This window comes from Arachis stenosperma, chromosome 1 (genome assembly GCF_014773155.1).
Source record: "Arachis stenosperma cultivar V10309 chromosome 1, arast.V10309.gnm1.PFL2, whole genome shotgun sequence".
Classification (NCBI taxonomy): domain Eukaryota; kingdom Viridiplantae; phylum Streptophyta; class Magnoliopsida; order Fabales; family Fabaceae; genus Arachis; species Arachis stenosperma.
This window is the reverse complement of record NC_080377.1, coordinates 59,097,506-59,119,532: the sequence shown is the minus strand read 5'-3', so window position 1 is coordinate 59,119,532 and position 22,027 is coordinate 59,097,506. Positions and strand designations below refer to the sequence as shown.

At 37.9% G+C, this 22,027-nt stretch overlaps 2 protein-coding genes across 3 annotated transcripts; one reads left to right on the top strand and one right to left on the bottom strand.

Annotated features, from left to right (window-relative positions):
- Positions 1–12,797: 12,797 nt before the first annotated feature.
- Positions 12,798–15,296, bottom strand: LOC130938380 (uncharacterized). 2 transcript variants are annotated; one of them, XM_057867152.1, is made up of 7 exons: positions 15,106–15,296; positions 14,257–14,763; positions 13,988–14,166; positions 13,823–13,903; positions 13,615–13,690; positions 13,417–13,491; positions 12,798–13,318 (listed from the first exon to the last, which is right to left on the bottom strand). In XM_057867152.1, exons 2-7 carry the CDS (start codon positions 14,756–14,758, stop codon positions 13,125–13,127), a joined length of 1,107 nt encoding a protein of 368 aa, XP_057723135.1. In that variant the 5' UTR covers positions 14,759–14,763; positions 15,106–15,296; the 3' UTR covers positions 12,798–13,124. The 2 variants fall into 2 exon arrangements, with proteins under 2 accessions (XP_057723135.1, XP_057723134.1); XM_057867151.1 differs by having other exon boundaries at positions 15,058–15,268.
- A 1,063-nt stretch (positions 15,297–16,359) lies between these two features.
- LOC130980160 (uncharacterized) lies at positions 16,360–16,869 on the top strand. The gene has a single exon (XM_057903806.1). The coding sequence runs from the start codon at positions 16,360–16,362 to the stop codon at positions 16,867–16,869; it is 510 nt and encodes a 169-aa protein (XP_057759789.1).
- The last annotated feature ends 5,158 nt before the right edge of the window (positions 16,870–22,027 follow it).

Genomic DNA, 22,027 nt, shown 5'->3' with positions numbered 1-22,027 from the left:
TCGTATACCACTAACAATTGCGTCCGTTTCAGGGATTTGATACAAAAGGCAAGTGAGGAGGGAAGATTGAAGTTTGAGGATAAAACTACTATGAAGGTGGACACTGAACCATTTGCTGCTGACTCAAATTATGTTGGGCCATTCAATTTGTCAATCAATATAGTAGAAGTTGATGCCACAATGGTTAGTGCTAAAGACAAAAATAAAGACCTGAGAGTCTTTGAACAAGATAAGAAGCCAGTTTATCCTCGTCCTGGTGAGGATTTGTTAGATTTTTTGTTGAGAATTAAAGAATCTGACAGCACCATCGCCATGTGCCCAAAGTGCAATGCTGTTTTTGACAAGGAAGCTGCAAAAGAGTTTGAAAGGTACAAAGTTAAAGAGAAAGAAAAGGCTGAGTTGAGAAAGAAGATTGCTGAAAAAGAAAATGAAACTAACGAGCTAAAGCGGAAGATAGCCGAGGAAAAACAAAAGTTGGGCGGACAAACTCCTTTGAACAAGTGCATCAACAACACTGGAGTACAACCCGTCAACCAAAAGATGAAGACTGTGGTCATGATTGATGGAAGACTTGATAGATTTTCTCAAAAGACAAGAGTTCCTCCCACCAAAATCTCAAACAATAAATGGGTCCAGAATGTGAGAAATGTGCAGAATCAACCTACTACTTTTGCAAGAGGAAAAAATAAATGGGTGAAGTCTAAACCTTTTAAGCCTAGGTATTATGGGTCTTAGTTATGGAACATGAATCATGCACAAGACGGAGGTAGTATATATATTCCAAAAAATGTGCCTGTTCCCTCAAAGCCAATTTATTCTTGTTATAATCCTAACATGCAGCAGGTTCCTAATTATTCTCCTTGGTCAAATTGTCAAAATATTCCAAAATATTCTCCTTTTACAACTTTTGAGCAGAAAGAGAATATGCCTGAGTATGTTCCTTTGGATCCATACAAGGGACACGGAGTAGATTTTTCTCCTTTGCCAACCATGGCCAAGTCTGTAGAAACAGGCAATTCTTCTAATTACCCTAAGTGCAATAAAAATGTCAAGAAGAATCTTGCTAGCAAGGGGGTGATGGTTGAAAACAAGGGAGAAAAGGATGAAGATTTAATTACTGATAATTTTGACACTGGTTTTGATGACAGCTTAGAAGTAATATTTGGTGTTAAGCAACCTATAGCTGTGGTGTCAATACTGCCTGAGGAGTATAGTCAAGTCCAGGAAGTAGAGTCATTAGAAGATGATTGTTATGATGTCTTTCCTGGAAGCGAATGCTTATTGCTAGACGACAATATGTGTGGTGGAGGATTATTTGAGAAGCCTACTGAAAATGATAAGGAACACTTGCGTCCACTGCATATCAAGGCTCGTGTTGACGGAAGGATAGTCAATAAGATTTTGGTTGACGGGGGAGCTGCTGTTAATCTCATGCCTGAAAGAATGATGGGAAGGCTTGGAAAGACTGAAAAAGATCTGATTAAAAGTAGCATTGGGGTGACAGATTTTAACGGAAAGACTTCTTCTGTTAGAGGTGTGGTTCTGCTGTCAATTGAGGTTGGTTCTGTCAATAGGCCAACTCTATTTGTTGTGGTTCCTTCAAAGGCTGGTTTTAACTTGCTTTTGGGACGTGATTGGATTCATGAAATGGGTGCTATTCCATCCACTTTACATCAAAAATTGATTTTCTGGAATGAAGATGGAGGAGTGGAAGAAGTTCTTGCTGACAATAGTACCTGTTACTACGATGAGATACATGTGGAGTTCAGGATGTACAATCCTGGAGTCAAGCCGCTGACAGTTGACACCAATGCATTTAATCCTGAAAATATTGAAATGTGCAAAATAGATATGAATGGTTTTATTTTGGTCCCTAAGGCCGGGACGGATACGGCCTCAGAAGAAACTTAGATGAGCTTGACGAGCCAACTGGCTCGCCTGTCAGCCTATATGGCAGACAGAGAAGGGTGCATTGACAGTGTACCTTATAATTGTATATATGATGATGGTCCTTTAGGTTTTGAAAAAAATAATACTGACACTGTAAAAAGGGTTGAAGTGCAGGATCCTTTGGAGGAAGTAGATATTGGTAACGGTGATTATCCTAGAGCAACATATGTGAGCAAGATGCTGCCTGATGATTTCAAAAAGAAATGGTGAAGATTTTGAAGAAATATTGCGACTGTTTTGCATGGAATTATGCAGAGATGCCAGGCTTGAGTCGTGAATTGGTAGAACATCAGTTTCCATTGAAAGCCAATGTTAAACCTGTCAAGCAGCCACCAAGGAGATTTGCTCCTGAAGTCGTGCAGAAGATTAAAGAAGAGATTGAAAGACTTCTTAAGGCTAAGTTTATAAGAACAGCAAGTATGTCAACTAGATTTCTAATATTGTCCATGTCTTGAAAAAGAATGGAAAATTAAGGGTTTGTATTGATTTTAGAGATTTAAATTCTGCAACACCAAAAGATGAATATCCAATGCCTATAGCTGATATGTTGATAGATTCTACTGCTGGTCATAAAATGTTAAGTTTTATGGATGGATATTCAGGTTATAATAAAATATACATAGCTGAAGAAGATGTGTCAAAAACAGCATTTAGGTGTCCAGGTGCTTTAAGAACTTTTGAATGGGTTGTGATGCCATTTGGGTTAAAAAATGCTGGTGCAACTTATCAAAGGGCGATGAATAAAATTTTTCATGACTTTATTGGAAATTTTATGGAAATTTATGTTTATGATGTGGTTGTCAAATCAAATACTAAAAAAGAGCATCTAGAAAATTTAAAGAAAGCATTTGAAAGAATGAGAAAGCATAAATTAAAAATGAATCCCTTAAAATGTGCCTTTGGTGTAAGTGCAGGAAATTTTCTTGGTTTCTTGGTGCAGAAAAAAGGGATTGAAATTGACAAAAATAAGGCAAAGGTTATCTTAGAGGCTCCTCCTCCAGCTAACAAAAAGTAACTGCAAGCATTTTTAGGGAAGGTCAATTACCTCAGAAGGTTCATTTCCAATCTGTCAAGAAAAACCAAGGTTTTTGCACCTCTGATCAAGTTGAAAAAAGAGGAAGAGTTCCAATGGAAAATAGAGCATCAAGAAGCTTTTGACAACATCAAGCAGTATTTGACTAATCCTCCTATTATGACACCTCCAAGGCACGGAGCACCTCTAAAACTTTATGTGTCAGCTTATGAAGTAACAATTGGTGGAATGCTGGCTCAAGAAGATGAGAATGGCAACGAGAGAGTGATTTATTATCCAAGTCGTGTGCTAAATGATGTTGAGAGCCGTTATTCTCCAATTGAGAAACTTTGTTTAGCTTTATATTTTTCCTGTTTAAAACTTAAGTACTATCTAATTCCTAGGAATGTTTATGTAATTTCTAAGTTTGATGTTCTTAAATATATGTTGTCTTCTCCAATATTGCATGGTAGACTAGGAATATAGATGCTGGCCTTAACGGAATTTTTTTTACATTTTGTTCCTACAAGAGCGGTTAAGGGTCAGGTTCTAGCCGATTTCCTGGTTGATCACCCTTGTATTGACATTGATGAGAATTTACTGAGTTTCGTTGGTTTGGTGTCTTGGAAATTATATTTTGATGGTTCATGCCATAAGGGTGGTGTTGGTATAGGAATTTTAATTATTTCTCCAAGTGGTGAGCCAAGTAAATTCTTCTTTGAATTGAATTATTCATGTTCCAACAATGAGGCAGAGTATGAAGCATTAATAATGGGACTGGAATTATCATTAGAAAGAGGAGTTAAAAATATAGAAATTTTTGGAGATTCACAGCTTGTAGTCCGTCAAGTATCACTTGAATATAGGTGTATTAGTGAAAATTTAAGAAAGTATTTCAATGTGGCTACAAAGTTGTTGAGTAAATTTGATAGTGTCATTGTAAGGCATGTTCCAAGGGAGTTAAATCAAGAAGGAAATAAATTAGCTCAAATTGCTTCAAGATATATGATCAAGCCCTCAACACTAGAAAAATTGGTGAGGATAAAGGACATATTTATGCCTTTGAGAGAAAGAGAAGTGTTGTCATTAGAAAAACTAGACCCAGAAGATTGGAGAGTACCAATTGTAGAATATTTAAAAAATCCAAGTATTAGTATCGATAGAAAACTTAATATAGGGCTCAAAGTTATGTTCTAATAAGTAATGTCTTGTTTAAGAAATCTGTTGATGGAAACCTCTTGACATATTTGGGAGAAAAAGAAGCGTACTTGGCTCTTGATGAAGTGCATGAGGGAATTTGTGGTGCCCATCAACTAGAGGAAAAAATGAAATGGGTGATAAATAGGAGAAGATTGTGTTGGCCAACTATTCAAAGAGATTGTATAAACTATGCCAGGTCCAATGAAGAATGCCAAAAACATGGAAGCCTTCAACATATTCCAGCGTCAGAACTGCATGTTATAATTAAGCCATGGCCATTTAGAGGTTGGGCTCTAGATCTTATCGAACAGATTCACCCACCTTCTTCTAAAGGTCATAAGTTCATTCTGGTTGGTGTTGATTATTTCTCTAAATGGGTAGAGGCTATCCCTCTAAGGGAGGTGACTTACAATGAAATAATAGATTTTATTGAGGAGCATATTGTGCATAGGTTTAGAATTCCTCAATCTATTACCACTGATCAAGGAACCATGTTTATTGGGAAAAAGGTCATGGAATATGCCAAATATAGGGATATAAAAATGCTTTCTTCTACACCATATTATGCCCAAGCCAATGGACAAGTGGAGGCAGCGAATAAAATTCTGATTGCATTAATTAAAAAACATATTGGAAGGCAGCCAAGAAATTGGCACCAAACTCTCAGTCAATTTCTTTGGGCTTACCGAAATTCTCCAAGTGGATCTACTAGAACCACCCCGTATAAGTTAGTTTACGGTCATGATGCAGTGTGCCAATTGATATTAATCTGCAAAGTATAAGGGTGGCTAGACAAGATGAGATACCAGTAGTAGATTATTAGAATTCTTTGCATGATGAGCTTAATGAACTAGATGACGAAAGGTTAAGAGCTTTAGAGCGGGTGATTCGACAAAAAGAGATTATGTCAAAATCATACTACCGCCGTGTTAAAGCAAAGACATTTACAGTTGGAGATTTAGTGTGGAAAACAATCTTGCCTATAGAAAAAAAAGTCAAAAACTTATGGTAAGTGGTCTCCAACTTGGGAAGGACCTTATGTAGTTAACAAGGTTTACTCTGGAAATGTCTATAAGATTATTGAAATCGGATCAGGAAGAAGAATTCCTTCAATAAATGAAAAATATTTAAAAGTATATAGGCCAGGCATACATGAGATAAACATTCCACATGTTTAAGGACACAAAAATATCCAGTTGAAGTGTCAAAGGAAAAAGTAAAGAGCTAATTAATATTCGCAATTCAGTTTGTAAAAGCTAACATGTCCTTGTGATTTCTTTGAATTGCAAGTTCTACTGACAGTGTAAAGCATTAAGATTATGAGACAAATATGTGTCCAAAGCATCAAGTTTAAAATCTTGGACAAAAATAATCTCTCATTGACATTTGGGTATGTACTTCATAAATACAAGAGCCTAATTGACTTAGAAATTCTGTTGAGTCTGTTAGCGCTTGGAGTCAAGACTATTGGAATGTTAGTGTGGAGATTTTTTTTAAGATTAGAAATTTTATCAAATTTAATTGACACCTAGAGTTTATGAAAGAAACGATTTCACGAAGTTAAAATTCTGTTACTTCTGAAATTAGAAAAATTGTGTCAATTAAAACGATGAAAGTGTGTGTAAAAAAAATCTCTTAACTGAAATATTAAAGATCAAAATAAAGGTCAATTGATACACATTTAATGTGCCAAAATTAGAACAGATATCATTTAACACACTTAAAAATTTCATACAAAAGAATAGACCCCATTGACAGTTCAACTAGTAATGTAAAAATTTTATAGACTTAAAAATTCTATTAAGTCTATTACTAGTAGGCATTTATTTTTTAAAAAAAAAATAGCAAGTGTCCAATCTCCAAAGTAAGGGTAGAGTGCATTCAAAAGCGAATAAGAACAAAATTCTAAAGGTTCAAAAAGTGAAGATTGCAGACACATATTAAAATCACAAATGTTCACATAAGAAATGCAAGACTAGGTTTCAAAGATCTCCTTCAAGCGAGTAACTTTGGCTTGGAGAGCGGTTTGGAAGTTCTTGGCTTCTTTGGCAGCTTCCTGTGTGGAGAGCATCTTCTCTTCAAGTGACTGTAAAGCTGCATTGCTACTGTCAAGCATGCTACTTGCTTTGGCAAAATTGAGCCTCATTCTTTATCAAAGCAGCGTCCAGCCTACTTTTTGCTCCTCTCTTGACAGCCATCTGTTGTTCTAAGTTTCGAATCTCCTCAGATAGCTCATGACCCCAATCTTTAGCTTTTGTAATATGGGCAGCCAGGGTAGCTTTGACAGCCTCAAAGGAGGTGGTGTCTTGTTTCAATTTAAAAAGAGATTCAGTTAATTGTTGACACGATGAGATGGCTGCCTGAGAATCTGGAAATTTGGCATAAAGGTCCTCATAAACTTTCCGCATGTGAGCCAACAAAGGATCAACAGTCTCAGGATAGGGTGTAGTTGAAAAAGTTTGAAGAATATCAGAAAGTTGATCCTTAAACTGCGGATCCATAGCAAGTGTCAAAACAGGTTTGGATAGAATGACACTGAGTTGTTGGCTTAATGGAAACAGGATGGAACCGTCAACAATCTTGGTTGCGGGAGGTGTAGTATGGGGCTGCTCTGTTAAAAGGTGACTTTGAATGGTAGAACAAGATTCAACTATGGCCTTTTGTGTATCCATGCTACATGCATATGCTTCATTTAGACTTTCTAAATCAGCCAATAAATTATTCACCACATTAGGGGTCTGAGCATGGATGGAAGTGATGGGTATTTATTTTTCTGACCGCTCACTTGGGGGGAGTTCAGAAGCTTAAAGCTAGACAAAAATACAAAAGCAAACGTTAACACAAAACTAAGGAAGATACAAGGAAGACATACCAACCATCAGGCTAAATAACATGCCATACCTTATTTGCATTGGTTTTGGGCATAAGTTTATTAGATGTGGCAACCATCATATTTTCAGTATTAGGCACGATCAAAGAAATGGTAGAAGTCACAGTGACCTAAATCAAAAGTGAAATGAGGACAAAGGTAATAAAAAGGGGACTCAGCATGAGAAGTATCATCACCATGTAAGTTCTTTCAGATGATGTTATTTCAATGTGAAAATGTATAAGAATACCTGAGAAGCAAGCCGGTCACTGGGACTAAGAGCATTGACATCTTCTTCTGAAGAGAATTTACTGACTGATTCATCACTTGACGAGATGTTCTCATTGTCCCTTTCATTGTGTTGAGAAATTATCAGTCCATCAAAATTGTCATTGGATGTATTTGATGTGTCATTCTTATCATTACTACTTGAAGATACTGAAACTTCATTGGTTCAAGTCTTCTTTTTACCCGACGGTTTGAGCAATTAAAATTGCATTTCTTTTTTCCTATAAGTTTACTAGAAGACTTTCTCAAAAGAGGATTTGCTGCAAGTGGGGCAGTTTCATTCTTTGTAATAATAATAATAATAATAATAATAATAATAATAATAATAAAATAATTAAAACAGATGCCATTGTGATAGCCTTAGAAGACATTGTACATGAAGAAAATGGATAGCAACAACACAGAGAGAACATATTACTAATAGAAGAAATTACCTTAACTAATAATAATAATAATAATAATAGAATGAGCAAATAATTTAGTGGTAATTACCCTTTTTCGCTCTTCTCACTTGTTGCATTACAAGAACAGTGGTCATCCTTTGACAGCAAGTACTGAAAGCAACTTCAATAGAGGAGTAATAGTTTTTCCACCAAGAAAAAAAATGAATAGGTGGTCAATGGACAAGGCTTGAAAGGGAATAGGTGGAATTTATTTCTCCGTGCAGCATTATCTTTCTGAATACGCAGCATGTCTTCTAATGAAATAGTTTTGACATGCGAAGGTTGTGATTCTTGAAAATGATATGGAGACGGAATGGCCTGAGCTAACCCAAATTGTCGTGAAACTGCGTTTGGCATATAGACCGCTGTTCTTAGGTCATTCTCACCCGAAAATTCAGCAAAAAGTAATTGAGGAGTTAAGAACTGTGATCAAATAGTGATGCTTTCCTTTTGTGTAACCCCAGCTGGGGTAAGAGATTACGTCAACCATTCCGGACCAATTTGACAATTAGCAAAAGGAGTCAAATTGACGTTGTGGTCTTTCTCTGGCAAGTAATAAAAAGCGCGGAAGAAGTGTTTCATCTTATCATGTGAGGGCATCTACCTATCAGGAAAGACTGAATTGAGCAAACGTTGTCTGGCAATCGCAGAATCTGTAAGACTTTTTTGGGTCGAACGTGGTTGTAGCTCGGATTCAAAAATAGCGGATAACCACAATTGAAAAAACCAAACGGGACCATCAGCATTAGTGATTCTTTTCTTCTCCCTCATATGGGCTATGATCCAATCTAGAGTGAGATATAGTCGAGCCCGGAACAATTTGGCCAAACACAGCCTCTTGCCTTCAGCTAACATAACGGCTAATGGGACATAGGTGATTTCAACTTGAATATTTCTGGCACAGAAAACAACGCCACTCAACCAATAGAGAAGGAAGGCTATGTGCTCATTATCAGAAACAGGTTCTCTATCTCGACCTCTGTTATTAAGAATGAAACTCTGGTAAGTAGTGGAAGAAATGTCAATGGCATACTTAACGCCTGTGGTTGACCGGGTAATGGTTAAAATTTCCTCTCCCAAGGGAGATAGGCCGATTATTGCAGCTACATCCAGAAGAGTAGGAGTAATCATACCATACGGGGTGTGAAATGTACGAGAAGTCTCGTCCCAAAAGTACAATGCACCTCCCATTAATCCTGAATTAACAGTGTAGGAGATTTTACTAAGCTGAATTAGGTCATATATCCCAATCTCTTTCCACAAGGTCGTCTTCTCAGTTTCAACCCTACTTAACCAAGCGTGGAACCTCCAATGTTGGTCTTTGGGAAATTTCTGAATAGTCTGTTATTGAAATCGAAGTATCCAATGAGAATGGAGTCTTGAAAAGCGACGGGTCTTCTTTGAGGGTGACCAGTAAAAACATTTTTTTATCTTATTTGCCACTTCAAGAGAGATAATAGGACCAACAAAAGCTGAATCTATACCGTCAATGGTTAAAGGGAGTAGCACATGAGATTCCCATGTCTTCGATTCTGAGGCCTCTGGTTCAGGAGCAAAATTCTTGCCATTCTTGACAACAGGTTTATCGCAAGTGGCCGCTTTAGATGAAGAAAGAGGAATTGTTGACAGATGGTGGCTTGAGGTTGTCATAACGATACAGATTGAAAAATTCAAGTATTGAGTGCTAAAAAATAGAAGGGATACTTCACAAAAAATAGAAAAGATAGGATAAAGATAGAAAAGAAAAGATATTGGAAAAGTAAAGATAGAGATAGAGCTAGCAGTAAAACCTTAATTGGAATATTAAAAAAATTAGGTATAATCAAACCCTTGTGAACAGAGAAAGTCAATCGTAATAGATAAAATTTGGGAGAGTACGTGGAGAGTACAGAGTTGAAGAAAAGTTTAACACTAGCATATTATCTTTCTCACACGTACTACAAGAAGATAAGAGAACTGAGTGATTTCATTTTTGTTGAGCCAATTCAAATAAATAAACAAAACAACAACAAATAAAAGGGAAAAGAGTACAGTAACTCTGGCGTACTCTCTAGATGGTATTTCAAAATTTCATCCTTATCAGCATTTATTATTATCATTTATATACTAAAAAAAGAAAAAAAAATATATATATATATATAATAAATAAACATACACTTGTATATACTTCCCTTATTATCATAAACAACAAAATTTTTGCAATTTTAATTTCTGTATGACTTCAAGTGAAAATTTTTAGGGCATTATGTTAGACAAAATATTATTTTCATAAGAAAATTATAAAAATAAATAATTAGTTGTTTGGTAATATTCCTATATATAATATTTATATCTATTTTAAATTAAGTTAGATCATTTGATAGTTGGTTATTTATTTAAATTTTGAAATTAATATCAAGCAAGAAGTGCGGAACAGTTACAAGAAATTCAAATTTCTTGCAAGTGGTGTACAAAGAGTAACTGCCCGTTGAGATTAGGCTAGTCTATAAATAGAGCTTTAGGAACACATTGTAATCAGTTCCGTTCTTCTTGGAAAACACTTAGAAACCCAAAACGCTCTCAGCCCCTTGGCATCACAGAGTAAAATTGAGAATTTTAAGTAATTCCTCTTAACTCAAACACTTGTACTTTGCTTTTTCTTCGGTTTTTATTAATAAAATTTCTCTACTCTTATGTTTTCTTCTCTTTTACGTTCATATTTCTTCTTTCATCTTCTTTTTAATTTCCTGTTTATTTCAATTTATGCAATTTACTTTGCCACCGGCACCTTGCATTTACTTGTTTATTTGTTACTTTTATTCCTTTTAAATTTATTTGATGTTACGGTCTCGACATTGAGATACCCATAAAAAGAGTCGTTTCCGCTCCTTAAATTAAGATTGTGAAACAAAACTAAAAAATTGTTGATTTATTTGTCGTTAACAATAGAACAAAAATTTGAGTCAAACAGAAACCATTTTAACTGTTGATTGCCGTAATAAAAACCACTTTTCATTATCAACCACTCCTTTATAGTTTTCTTCATTACCTTGCTTCTCTTTTCTTTTTATTGCTCTTTGAAGATGTGTTTAGTGATAGTGATCTGTCTAATCATAACCTAATCCTCTTTTAATTCCATTACTGTTATTGTGGTTGTACATATTAGAGTGATTTAGTTCTTTGGTTTCTATTGTTAGAAATCTGCATTAAGCAAGCAAAAGAATGAATCACAATTTGTCACACATAATTTACACTGTCACAAAATACTCAAGAAAATAAGAATTTACGTTAAAAAAAGTTTCAATCACCGAACAAAATACAAGTACAAGTTCTTTCTAATTCGTATCAATAATTAACACCAATTGCGAATCAACTTTATTGATGATGTTCAATACCTACATTTGAAACTTCTACTTTTGGTAAATATGTTATTTTTCTTCTCAAATTTAATTAATTTCTACAATTTTTATTTGAATTATATTTTAAAATTTATGTATTTATGTTTAATTTGCTTCTCTTTTTCTTTTTTTTTTCTTCTAATTTTTGCAAGAATCTTCATCTCTTAAAAACATACCAGTAGTGATTTGTTACAAATGAATGTGCCTTCAAGAATTAGCAGGTAATAGGAGAAATAATTTTTTCAAACATTTTGATGCATGAGTCTGAATTATGAGGAAGTACTTCATTGTTTAGCATCCAAATTTTTACTAACAGATCAGTGCTTTTTTGTTTTAATCGCATATCTTTTTGGCATTTTCAACTATAGATAATTGAAAAACAAATAGTTGGCAACTATAGTTTAAAAAGTTAATAACTTTTCAAAGAAGTTTGTATCAAAAAGTTGTTTTCAGTTATCTCTGCCATTTTTTAGAACGCTCAATTAATTTGGATAAAGTTATTTAGGTTTCTTTTTCCCACATCATTGTCGGTTTCAGATCCACTAAATGTTGTTACTGTCAGCGAAGAGATAGCAGTTCGGTAGCAAGATGGTGACGGCGGATAGCTAACCGGTGGATATTCATCTTTGGAGATGAAAGAGAAGAATGGTGGTAAATATCTTCTGTTAACTTCTGTTAATAAAAAAAGTGTAGAGACTCCATTAAATAATAGAAAGATTAGAAATATATAAGTGTGTATGTCTTATCGAATACAATCAACTTTATTGGTTACAAAGTATCACATGTGACATTTTCCATTAAAATAACAGAAGATTAGAAATATGTAAGTGTGTATGTCTTATCGAATATAATCAACTTTATTGGTTACAAAGTATCACATGTGACATTTTCAAAACAACTCGTATGCATGTATGGTTTTAAACTTTTTTTTAGCAACTAACTTATAATAGAAAAGTTTTAATACCGGATGTTTTAATTAAGAACAGCACATAGCACGCGTGATTAGCACAAACGTCCAAAGAATTACAATTTACGTGTATTTTCACGATTATTGTGCAGCAACCAACAATTCTGTTTTACGTTTTGTATATGTTAATCAATTTCATTTAAAGATGTAAACCGAATGATAAAATTAATTCAGTACTCAGCCGCGCATCGCGTGGGTCGTTTACTAGTTGAACTAATTCGTAACAATGCACTTTTTGGTTTAGCAATTGACGCGCCGCTTCCTAAAAAAGAGATCAATCAAGACCCACCAATAAATTAACGACAAGAATACAATAACCAAATCACTGGCGAATTCCCGTTAAATCATTCTCTTCTCATGCATGTTCCTTTATGTCTCAATTAACGGTTATAAGGGAAATAAATGGAAAGAAATCTATCAGAATTTGCATCCCCAAATCTTAGATTCGCAAATGATGTCAAGTTTCCAACAGTTACGTATCCCACACATATCAATGATTTCAATGGTTACGTACACCCCACATATCCAGCGGGCAAATATATACCTGCCGCGGCAGCGTGTTCAGTGTCTGAGAAAGAGTGGCCACACCCGTGTCAGGGAAAGCTGGACCAGATTAAAGTCGCCTTCCCAAGGAAGCAACATTTTTGTATGAGAATGGATGGAGTGAATTGTAAAAGTTGCACAGAATCCATCAACCCAATGCTGCATCAAAAGATTCATGACAACTAAACAACACGAGGCATGAATACCAACAAATATAAACCATTAACTTCAGGTTTGTAATGCAATCAGCTCCTAATAAAAGTTATAAAAGATGGTGCAGGTCTCAGACCCTAGCATCACCATCACAAATCCAACAGGGAAAATCCACTCAACCAAGGGATTATAACTGCCGCCAAAATCATCATAGACCTCTATAAGGAAAGGGGTAAGAAGATACAATAGGGGCACAATTCAGAAGTACATCGACGGCGGGTTACGGGACTAGACACCTTGAATTTGAAAGCAACAAGATGCCTTAGTTTCTGCCCCGTCCCCGTCGATGAGATGCACTCCTCTCACTGGAATCTGTCCTTGCTCTCTCCTGCGTGCGAGAAGAGCCTGCTCTATCTTGAGCTTCAGAAATTGTTCGGGCAGGATGACCATGCTCGGAAGAAGGGAGAGCCCACCCACCCTGCCTGGCCTGTGCAGTTTGTTGGTTATCAAGAGCTCCTAAAACAGAAAAGAGAAACAAATTAAAGATGAGATGATATATTCTAGAGATTAATCATCCCCAGCCAAAGTAACAGAAAGTATATTCGGCAACTGACCAATATTCCCAGTCAATTCAGGCAAATACTTTTGACCTTTTTGTTTCCATTCATCTTCAAAACCAGCAAGTTCATCTACAAGATGACAAATTAACAACACAAATCCTTCAGTAACACTATCATAGAAGCATGGAAGTGTGGAACTGCTACAGTAGACATCACATCATAGAAATCATGTATATTGAAGCCAAGATATACCTTCATTCAGATTGTGCAAGGTCTGCATGCTGTCCACTCTACCATCCGAATTAAGTTTTCTTGAAAGGGAATGTCCCTATGAAGTAACAAACCAAGTGAAATAAAGTTAATAAGCAGGGCAATTACAATTTACAAATACACAGCCATAAACCGAAGCAACTTAATCCAATATTATTAATTTGATACCAAAGAAATAGTATATGAATACCTTGCCATGAATGCCTCTGGAAACTCTGTGAGAAGCTTCCCTTGTAGAACTATCAGCCTCTTTGGCCTCTTCAAATGTCACCTAATATGTTGAAGATGGCATCAGAAAACCAACAATACACTAATTCACTCTAAAGAGTTATTTAACCAGATTCTAAATGCTCACCCCATCACTGCCGGTCCTCCTTGTCCTTGACGAAGTATAGTATGTTCCATTAGCACCACCATAGCTTACGGTTTGGAAGCAGAAGCTTTGAGTTTGAGGTTCAGCCCTAGCCACATTGAATCTGTTGTTGAATTCATTGTTGTACTCATTCCTAGCCTGCAAGTGCCTGCTTTTCTTCCCTGTAAATATAAACTTTTAGCATGAACAAACCAACCATCCGATTTCAGGATAAGAAAAAGCAAAAGTACCAACCAACAGCTTCCCATTACCTTCGATTCCTCCTTTTGGATGTTCAACAAACGACTCACTGCTGGACCTGCCATGCTTTCGTGGATTCTCTTTCTTTGCCTTGTTTCCTTCTTTGACTTCCCCACCCTGGTCATCATCATCATCATCATCATCATCAGAGTTCAATTCCTCAATGATAGGCCCCCTTCGCACGCTAGACTCGGGAGCAGGAGCCTGAGCCTGATGCTGATCAAGAAACCCAGCTGGATGCATATCCTGGGAGAAAGGGAATCCAGGGAATCCAGCAGGGGCAGCACCAAAGGGGCTAGAACCAAACATGCCTCCACCAAAAGGACTTCTGAAGAAAGGGTCATCAAAAGGGTCCCTTCCCCCAAATAAGCTCGAGATTAAGCTTCCAGGAGGTCCAAAGGGACCAAACCCTCCTCCAAAACCACCACCAAAAGGGTCACCACCAAAATCAAAGAACGGATCCCTACCACCACCAGCACCACCACCAAACCCTCCTCCTCCACGTCTATTCATATTCACTGCAAGCAACAGGATAATCAAACCATATCCTCACAGAAACAACGTATCAATTATCAAAACGCACGATCACAAATAGCAACGAAGATTTCAACTTCCCGCAGAGGTTTTATTTTTTTATTTTTTTGAAGAGAGTAAATCTTAATTCAAAGTTCAAAAACCACTAGAATTACCATATCATAATGATCCGAAGAACCCTAATCAAAGAACGATTACAATTACAAACACATATCAAATCAAACACAGAATCTATAATCCGAAACATGATGATCCAAAACGAAGATCGTTGATTTTACCGAAATTGAAAAAGACCTTCAACGAGAGAGAGCGAGAGAGGGGCACACCTGAGAGCAAAAGAGCAAAGAGTAGAAAATTGATTGAGAATAAGGGGAGGATGCTGCTATGATTGTAATAACGACAGAACAATTAAGAATTCAAAGAATCAAGGATGCAGAATCCTGACGCGGAAGTTTCTAGTATACGAGGGATGTCCACGTGCACTCACCATATCTCGGACGCTAGATTTTATATAATGGGCTTTCCTTCGATTTACTCTTTCTTCAGATTCTTGTTTTCATTTAACGTTTTGTTTGGGTATTATTATTTTAATAAAATTTTTAATAAAATTTTTTTTTAAGAAATTATAACTTATATTTTTTTTTTAAAGATGTTTTTAAAAAAAATAATTTTTATACAATAAATAAATAAAAAAATATTTTTATATTATTATATCTGTATGGTATTCTGCCTAGTCAGGACTTATCGACGTATATCTCGGCTACGTTAGAAAAATTAAAACACGTACGCCTGAAATCTCATCACATGAACGTTATTTTTCAAAGATCTCGGAGGAAGCTGAGATTCACTCAAACCAACCATTGGGCAGCCCAAGTTCTAATTCTATAAAAACGGCATTAACATAAGCAAGAGATACACGAAAAACAAATAATATACTTTTGCTGAAGAACATTACTTCGTCCCTGAGAATTCACTCTGAAGTCATCTTTTCCTCAATTTTATTTATCTATTAATTATTTATCTCATTCATATACTAACTTGGGCGTCGGAGTTCCTTTTTCAGGTACCACGCTCGGGTCCCACTTCACAAGGATATCATCGGCTCAAGCAAACCTGTCGAACACAGACCAACGCATAGCCGACGTATACCTCAACCACAGCATCCTTGTAAGAACATTTGGCGCCCACCGTGGGGCCCACGTTAATTCCTCCCCACCCGAAGATATAACTACTTTTAGCTTTCCCATATCTGCCGCATATCTCTCTTTCTTTGCAGGAAAAGAACCATGACGAATCATTCGGAAACTCAACAACCTTCCCGAACTAATGCTGATCTCACGGCCGCAAATGCCGCACTCTTGGCAGAGAATCAGCGGATGGCCGAACTGTTGGCGGCGATGCAAAACAATGGAGATCGGAAGGTCGATAGTAAAAGAACAAACGCTGCACAGCATGAAGAGCATCAGTCAGAGTCCAATGCTAAGACAGGGGAAACCCCTCCCAAGACAGGAAGGCGACGAGCTAACCCATTCTCCGAGGAGATAATGAGCTATAAAATGCCCTAGAACTTTACACTCCCGATGACCCTGACGTCGTATAAGGGGATAGGGGACCCAAAAGTCCATGTCACCAAGTTCGAGTCTATGATGTTTCTCAACAGTGATTGTGATCCCATTCTATGCCGATCCTTTCCCACTTTCCTAGATAGAGCTGCCTTACTGTGGTTCTCTAATCTGCCTGCAGGGTCCATCACCAGCTTTGATGAATTCGCCAAGATGTTTATCAATCACTTCGCAGCATCAAAAATCTATGTAAGAGACCCAGATTATCTCAGCACAATCAAGCAAGGCCCGCATGAAAGCCTCAAGGATTACATGACGCGTTTCACCACAGCAGCTATGGAAATCCCCGACTTAAACCCAGAAGTACAATTGCATGCTATCAAAAGTGGCCTCCGACCAGGAAAGTTTCAGGAAGCCATAGTTGTGGCCAAGCCAAAGACACTAGAGGAATTCCGAGACAAAGCCACGGGACAGATTGAAATAGAGGAACTGCATGAGACGCAAAGGAATGAAAGACCACCATCATGAAAAGACGATGACAAGCCGAACAGGTCCATTATTAAGGATCATCGAAAATCTTTTAAACTAACTCCAAAATTTGATTCGTATACCAGGTTCAATACGAGAAGAGAGGACATAATAAAAGATATATTGCACAACAGGCTCATAAAGCCACCAGTCAAAGCGGGAACGTACTAAGATCAAAAGTATGTAGACAAAGGGAAGCATTGCGCATTCCACCAAAAATTCGGCCACACTACGGACGAATGTGTGGCATCTAAGGACCTATGGGAGAGATTGGCAAGACAGGGGCTACTGGACAAGTACATCGGTTCTAGGAACCAGAAGGAAACAGCTGACACGGGCAAGCCGAAGCATACCTCGGAACGCAGAGACAAAGGAACATGGCGGGACCCAGTAGAAACCCCCACCTCCAAAGGGATCATAAACTACATATTAGGAGGTTTCGCCAGAGGAGGAATAACAAACACAGCAAGGAAACTAAGTTATAGAGCCATGATGACAATGGAAGGAACTCAACAGAACTCTCCAGCGCCAATATCCTCGGCCATTGTCAATTTCAGTGCTTCTGATTTCAAATCAAGAACTCCAAACCTAGACGACCCAGTGGTAATTTCTGTAAGCATGGGAGAACTGATTGTGAAAAAGGAGCTGTTCGATCCAGGAAGTAGCACCGATGTCTTGTTCTACTCCACATTCAAGAAGATGCAATTAAGCGACAAGTCATTACAACCATCAGGAGGAGAACTGGCAGGTTTTTCGGGCGAAAGGGTCCCCATATCAAGTTACGTCTGGTTGAGAACGACAATAGGAGAACCTCCAAACTCCAAGACACTGGACATTCAATTTCTAGTGGTTGACTGTGCTAGCCCCTACAATATTATTTTGGGACGTCCATCCCTGAACTCCTTTGGAGCCATTGTTTCTACCATTCATTTGTGTGTCAAGTTTTTCCTGCAGGATAACAAAATAGCAACAGTCCATACCGACCACAAGAAGGCCAGACAATGCTACAATGCAAGCATAAAGAAGGTCGAGAAGGAAGCCATCCCGAGGATTAATTCGGTGTACAATTCGGAGCATATCCCACGCCTGACCGAGATGGATCCTAGAGACGACCACAGTCGTCCTTCTCCAATGGACGATCTCGAAAAGGTAGAATTACATACAGATAACCAGTATACTAACATTGGATCATCGTTTGTTGCAGAGACAAAGGAACATCTGAGGAGCATCTTGAAAGCTAATGCCGACCTATTTGCTTGGACCCCAGCTGACATGCCAGGGATTGATCCAAACTTTATCTGCCACAAACTAGTAGTCAACTCCAATGCCCGACCTGTACGACAGAAAAAACGCAATTTGGGAACTGAAAGGAGAAGTGCAGCAGCAATAGAAATGCAGAAACTACTCGATACAGGTTTTATAAGAGAAGTCCGATTTTCTTCATGGCTGGCAAACGTGGTCATGGTCAGAAAAAATTCAGGGAAATGGCGAATGTGCATGGATTTCACAGATTTAAACAAGGCCTACCCAAAGGACTCATATCCATTACTGAACATTGACAGACTTGTAGATGACACCTCAGGTTACAAAGTGCTAAGCTTTATAGACGCCTACTCTGGATACAATCAAATCCAGATGCACCCAAATGACGAGGACAAGACAACATTCATAACCGACTAAGGTAACTTTTATTATAAAGTAATGCCTTTTGGACTAAAAAATGCAGGTGCCACTTATTAGAGGCTAATGGCCAAAATTTTCAAAAAACAAATCGGAAGAAACATTGAAATATATGTTGATGACATGGTCGTCAAATCCAGTTCAGAAGAACAACACGAGTCCGACTTAAAGGAGGTCTTCCAACAACTCTGAATGCACAACATGAGATTAAATCCATACAAATGCGCATTTGGAGTAAAACAAGAAAAATTCCTTGGATTTCTGTTAACAAACCGAGGTATAGAAGCCAATCCGGATAAATGTCAAGTAATCCTAAACATGCAATCACCAAGGACGATCAAAGAAGTACAGCGATTAACAGGATGCCTAGCCGCCTTATCAAGATTCTTATTGGCTGCAGCACCAAGGTCCTACCATTTTTTCAAGACCATGAAAAAGTTAGACAAGTTCGCTTGGACAGACAAATGTGAGAAAGCATTCACCGAATTCAAACAGATCTTGGGACCACTGCCCATACTGCAGAAACCAGAGCAAGGTAAACCATTGTCACTATTTCTTTCAATTTTAGCTAACACTATCAGCTCTATCTTGGTAACAGAAATAGGGAAGGAGCAACATCCAGTATATTTTGTAAGCAAAGTCTTGTAGAATGCCGAAACAAGATACCCAATGATTGAAAAGCTGGCATTTGGCCTAGTAGTTACTACCCGGCGTCGGAGGCATTATTTTCAAACACACCCAATCATAGTTCAGACGGGTCACCCTATGCGACAAATACTATCCAAACCAGACTTAGCAGGGCGATTAACAAAATGGGCAATTTATCTCTCCGAATTCGACATTTCCTACCAATCGAAGGGGTCGCCCAAAGCCCAGGCATTAGTCGATTTCGTCTCTGAATTCACAGACAAAGATGAACTCATCAAATCCTAGGAGCTGTACGGGGATGGCGCATTGAACGAGAATGGATGCGGAGCAAGAATTCTGCTGAAGGACGGCAATGGAGTCCACGCCGAATAATCAATCAGGTTCCTCTTCGAAACAACCAACAACCAAGCCGAATATGAGGCCCTACTAGCAGGCTTGAGATTAGCCAAGGAAGCAAAAATCTCGGCCCTAAAGGTACACTGTGACTCACTACTCATGGTGCAACAGGTAGAGGCCAATTCCAGGTTTGCGACCCGCTCTTGGAAAAATATTTGACTTCGGTCAAGGAATTAATGAAATATTTTCAACATTTTGAAATTTTACATATACCTAGAGAACAAAATAGCAGGGCAGATATCTTATCCAAGTTAGCCACACATAGAATAATAGAACAAACAGACAAACTACACCATATTACTTTAACAGAATCAAGTGTAGAAACAAAGTCGGTGTTGAGTGTGACACAGGCAGAAGATTGGTGAAGGATGTACATTCGCTATTTACAAAGCGGAGAAATACCAGAAGGTGAAAGCTCGAGGACATTCAAATACAAAGCTAGCCAATATACTTTATTAGGATTGGATCTGTACAGACGAGGCATCTCCCGACCCCTCCTGAAATGTCTCGGCCAAGAAGAAGCCGAAGCAACGGTAGATGAATTGCACGGCGAAATTTACGGACACCACACTGGAAGTAGAAGTTTGGCCACGAAAATACTGCAAGCCGGCAATTACTGGCCGACATTAAGGAAAGACTGCAGACATAAGGTACAAAGCTGTGACGCCTGTCAAAGATGCGCGCCGCTCATCCACAACCCAGCCGAGCTCTTACACACATCAAACATCAGCTGGCCATTCCATAAATGGGGAATGGATATACTCGGACCATTTCCAATCTCAACGGGGCAGGTAAAGTTCCTCTTAGTTGCTGTTGACTATTTCACAAAATGGATAGAGGCTCAGCCATTAGCAAAGATCACAGCCAAAAAGGTACAAAATTTTATTTGGAAGTCTATCATATGTAGATTCGGATTACCCAGAGAAATTGTATCTGACAATGGTAGGCAGTTTACGGATAAAAAGGTCGCATCATATTTAACAAATTTGCATATTAAGCATCACTTCTCCTTTGTCGAGCACCCATAAACTAACGGGCTCGCGGAAGCAGCTAACAAAGTTATCTTGCAGGCATTAAAAAAGAAACTAACAGACGCTGAGGTATTGTGGAGTTACAACACAACACCACACACAACAACAAAAGAGAGCCCATTACGACTAGTATATGGTGCAGACAGTATGATACCCATAGAGGTTAGCCGAGGATCAACACGGATCGAGTATTTCAACGAGCAAGATAACTCGGAGGCAAGAGCAGCCGAGCTCGACCTTATACACGAGGACCATGAACTTACCAAGCTCCGACAACAAGCAATGCAGGCGACGATAAAGAGGCAATACAACAAAAGGGTAAGGCCAAGAACATTAAAGGAAGGAGACTTAGTGCTAAGACAAATGGAAGAAGTCCGGAAACCGCCTAGACATGGGAAGCTAGCTGCCAATTGGGAAGGTCCTTACCGTATTTCTAAAGTCATCGGCAAAGGAGCATACATCCTTGAAACATTAGAAGGGATACCTCTACCCAACACATGGAACATTTCATCTTTGAAGATCTATTACAGTTAAACCCAAAATGTAAGTATGGACTGGCCAGGTACTCTTTTTCCTGATCACGAGGTTTTATCCCTAAGGAGGGTTTTACTCGGACAGGTTTTAACGAGGCCTACCAATTCGTACAAAAAACTTCTCATGCACATTAATAAATTATATTCAGCTACATACTATATAGTAATCCTCATCGGCAAAAGTCAAGATAACATCAACACGACATATCGACGACTCAAGTCGGAAAAAGATATCAGCAAAACTCAAAAAGTGATATCAAAGCAATACTTATCATTCAAACTAGCGCAGAAATAGCTAAGTTAATATTCATACATGAGTTTTTTTTCATACTGATCAAACATACTTCAAATACCAACCATCGTCAAGGGTGGATCTCAAAATACTAACATTATAATTCGGGAACAAAGCCTGAGACATAATCGGTCCTAGATCAAACAAAAAATACCAAATTTTCCTATAAAACCATATTGCTAGATAGGTGGAGGAACATTCTCATCGTGATCCTCACTCGCCTCATCTTGAACAAGCTTTCCATCAATCACGATCTTTGTCACATTAAATTGGCCAATATTAAACTCAGGGATGAATAATGAAACTTGAGAAACAGCTCGGTCAAACCCAGATGTAAATATTTCCATACCTTTATCCTCCAGTTCATGGATCCGAGCAGTCATCTTACCCTTCGTCTTGTCACTATCCCTTATCTCACTTTGAAGTAAGCAAATTTGATCTTGAAGATGAGTCACTTCGTCCTCTTTCTCTTTCATCTTCGTAGTAATATCATAAACAGCTTCCTCCTTCTCTTTCATCTTTGTAGTAACATCCACAATAACTCCTTCTTTCTCTTTAATCATTCGCTCCAAAGAAGC

Coding starts and splice junctions, on each gene's coding strand:
- LOC130938380 (XM_057867152.1), bottom strand. CDS start 14,758: ATGAATAGACGTGGAGGAGGAGGGTTTGGTGGTGGTGCTGGTGGTGGT. Junction 13,691..13,822: donor CCAGAGGCATTCATGGCAAG/GTATTCATATAC, acceptor GTTACTTCATAG/GGACATTCCCTTTCAAGAAA. Junction 13,492..13,614: donor CTTGCACAATCTGAATGAAG/GTATATCTTGGC, acceptor GTCATCTTGTAG/ATGAACTTGCTGGTTTTGAA.
- LOC130980160 (XM_057903806.1), top strand. CDS start 16,360: ATGACCCTGACGTCGTATAAGGGGATAGGGGACCCAAAAGTCCATGTC.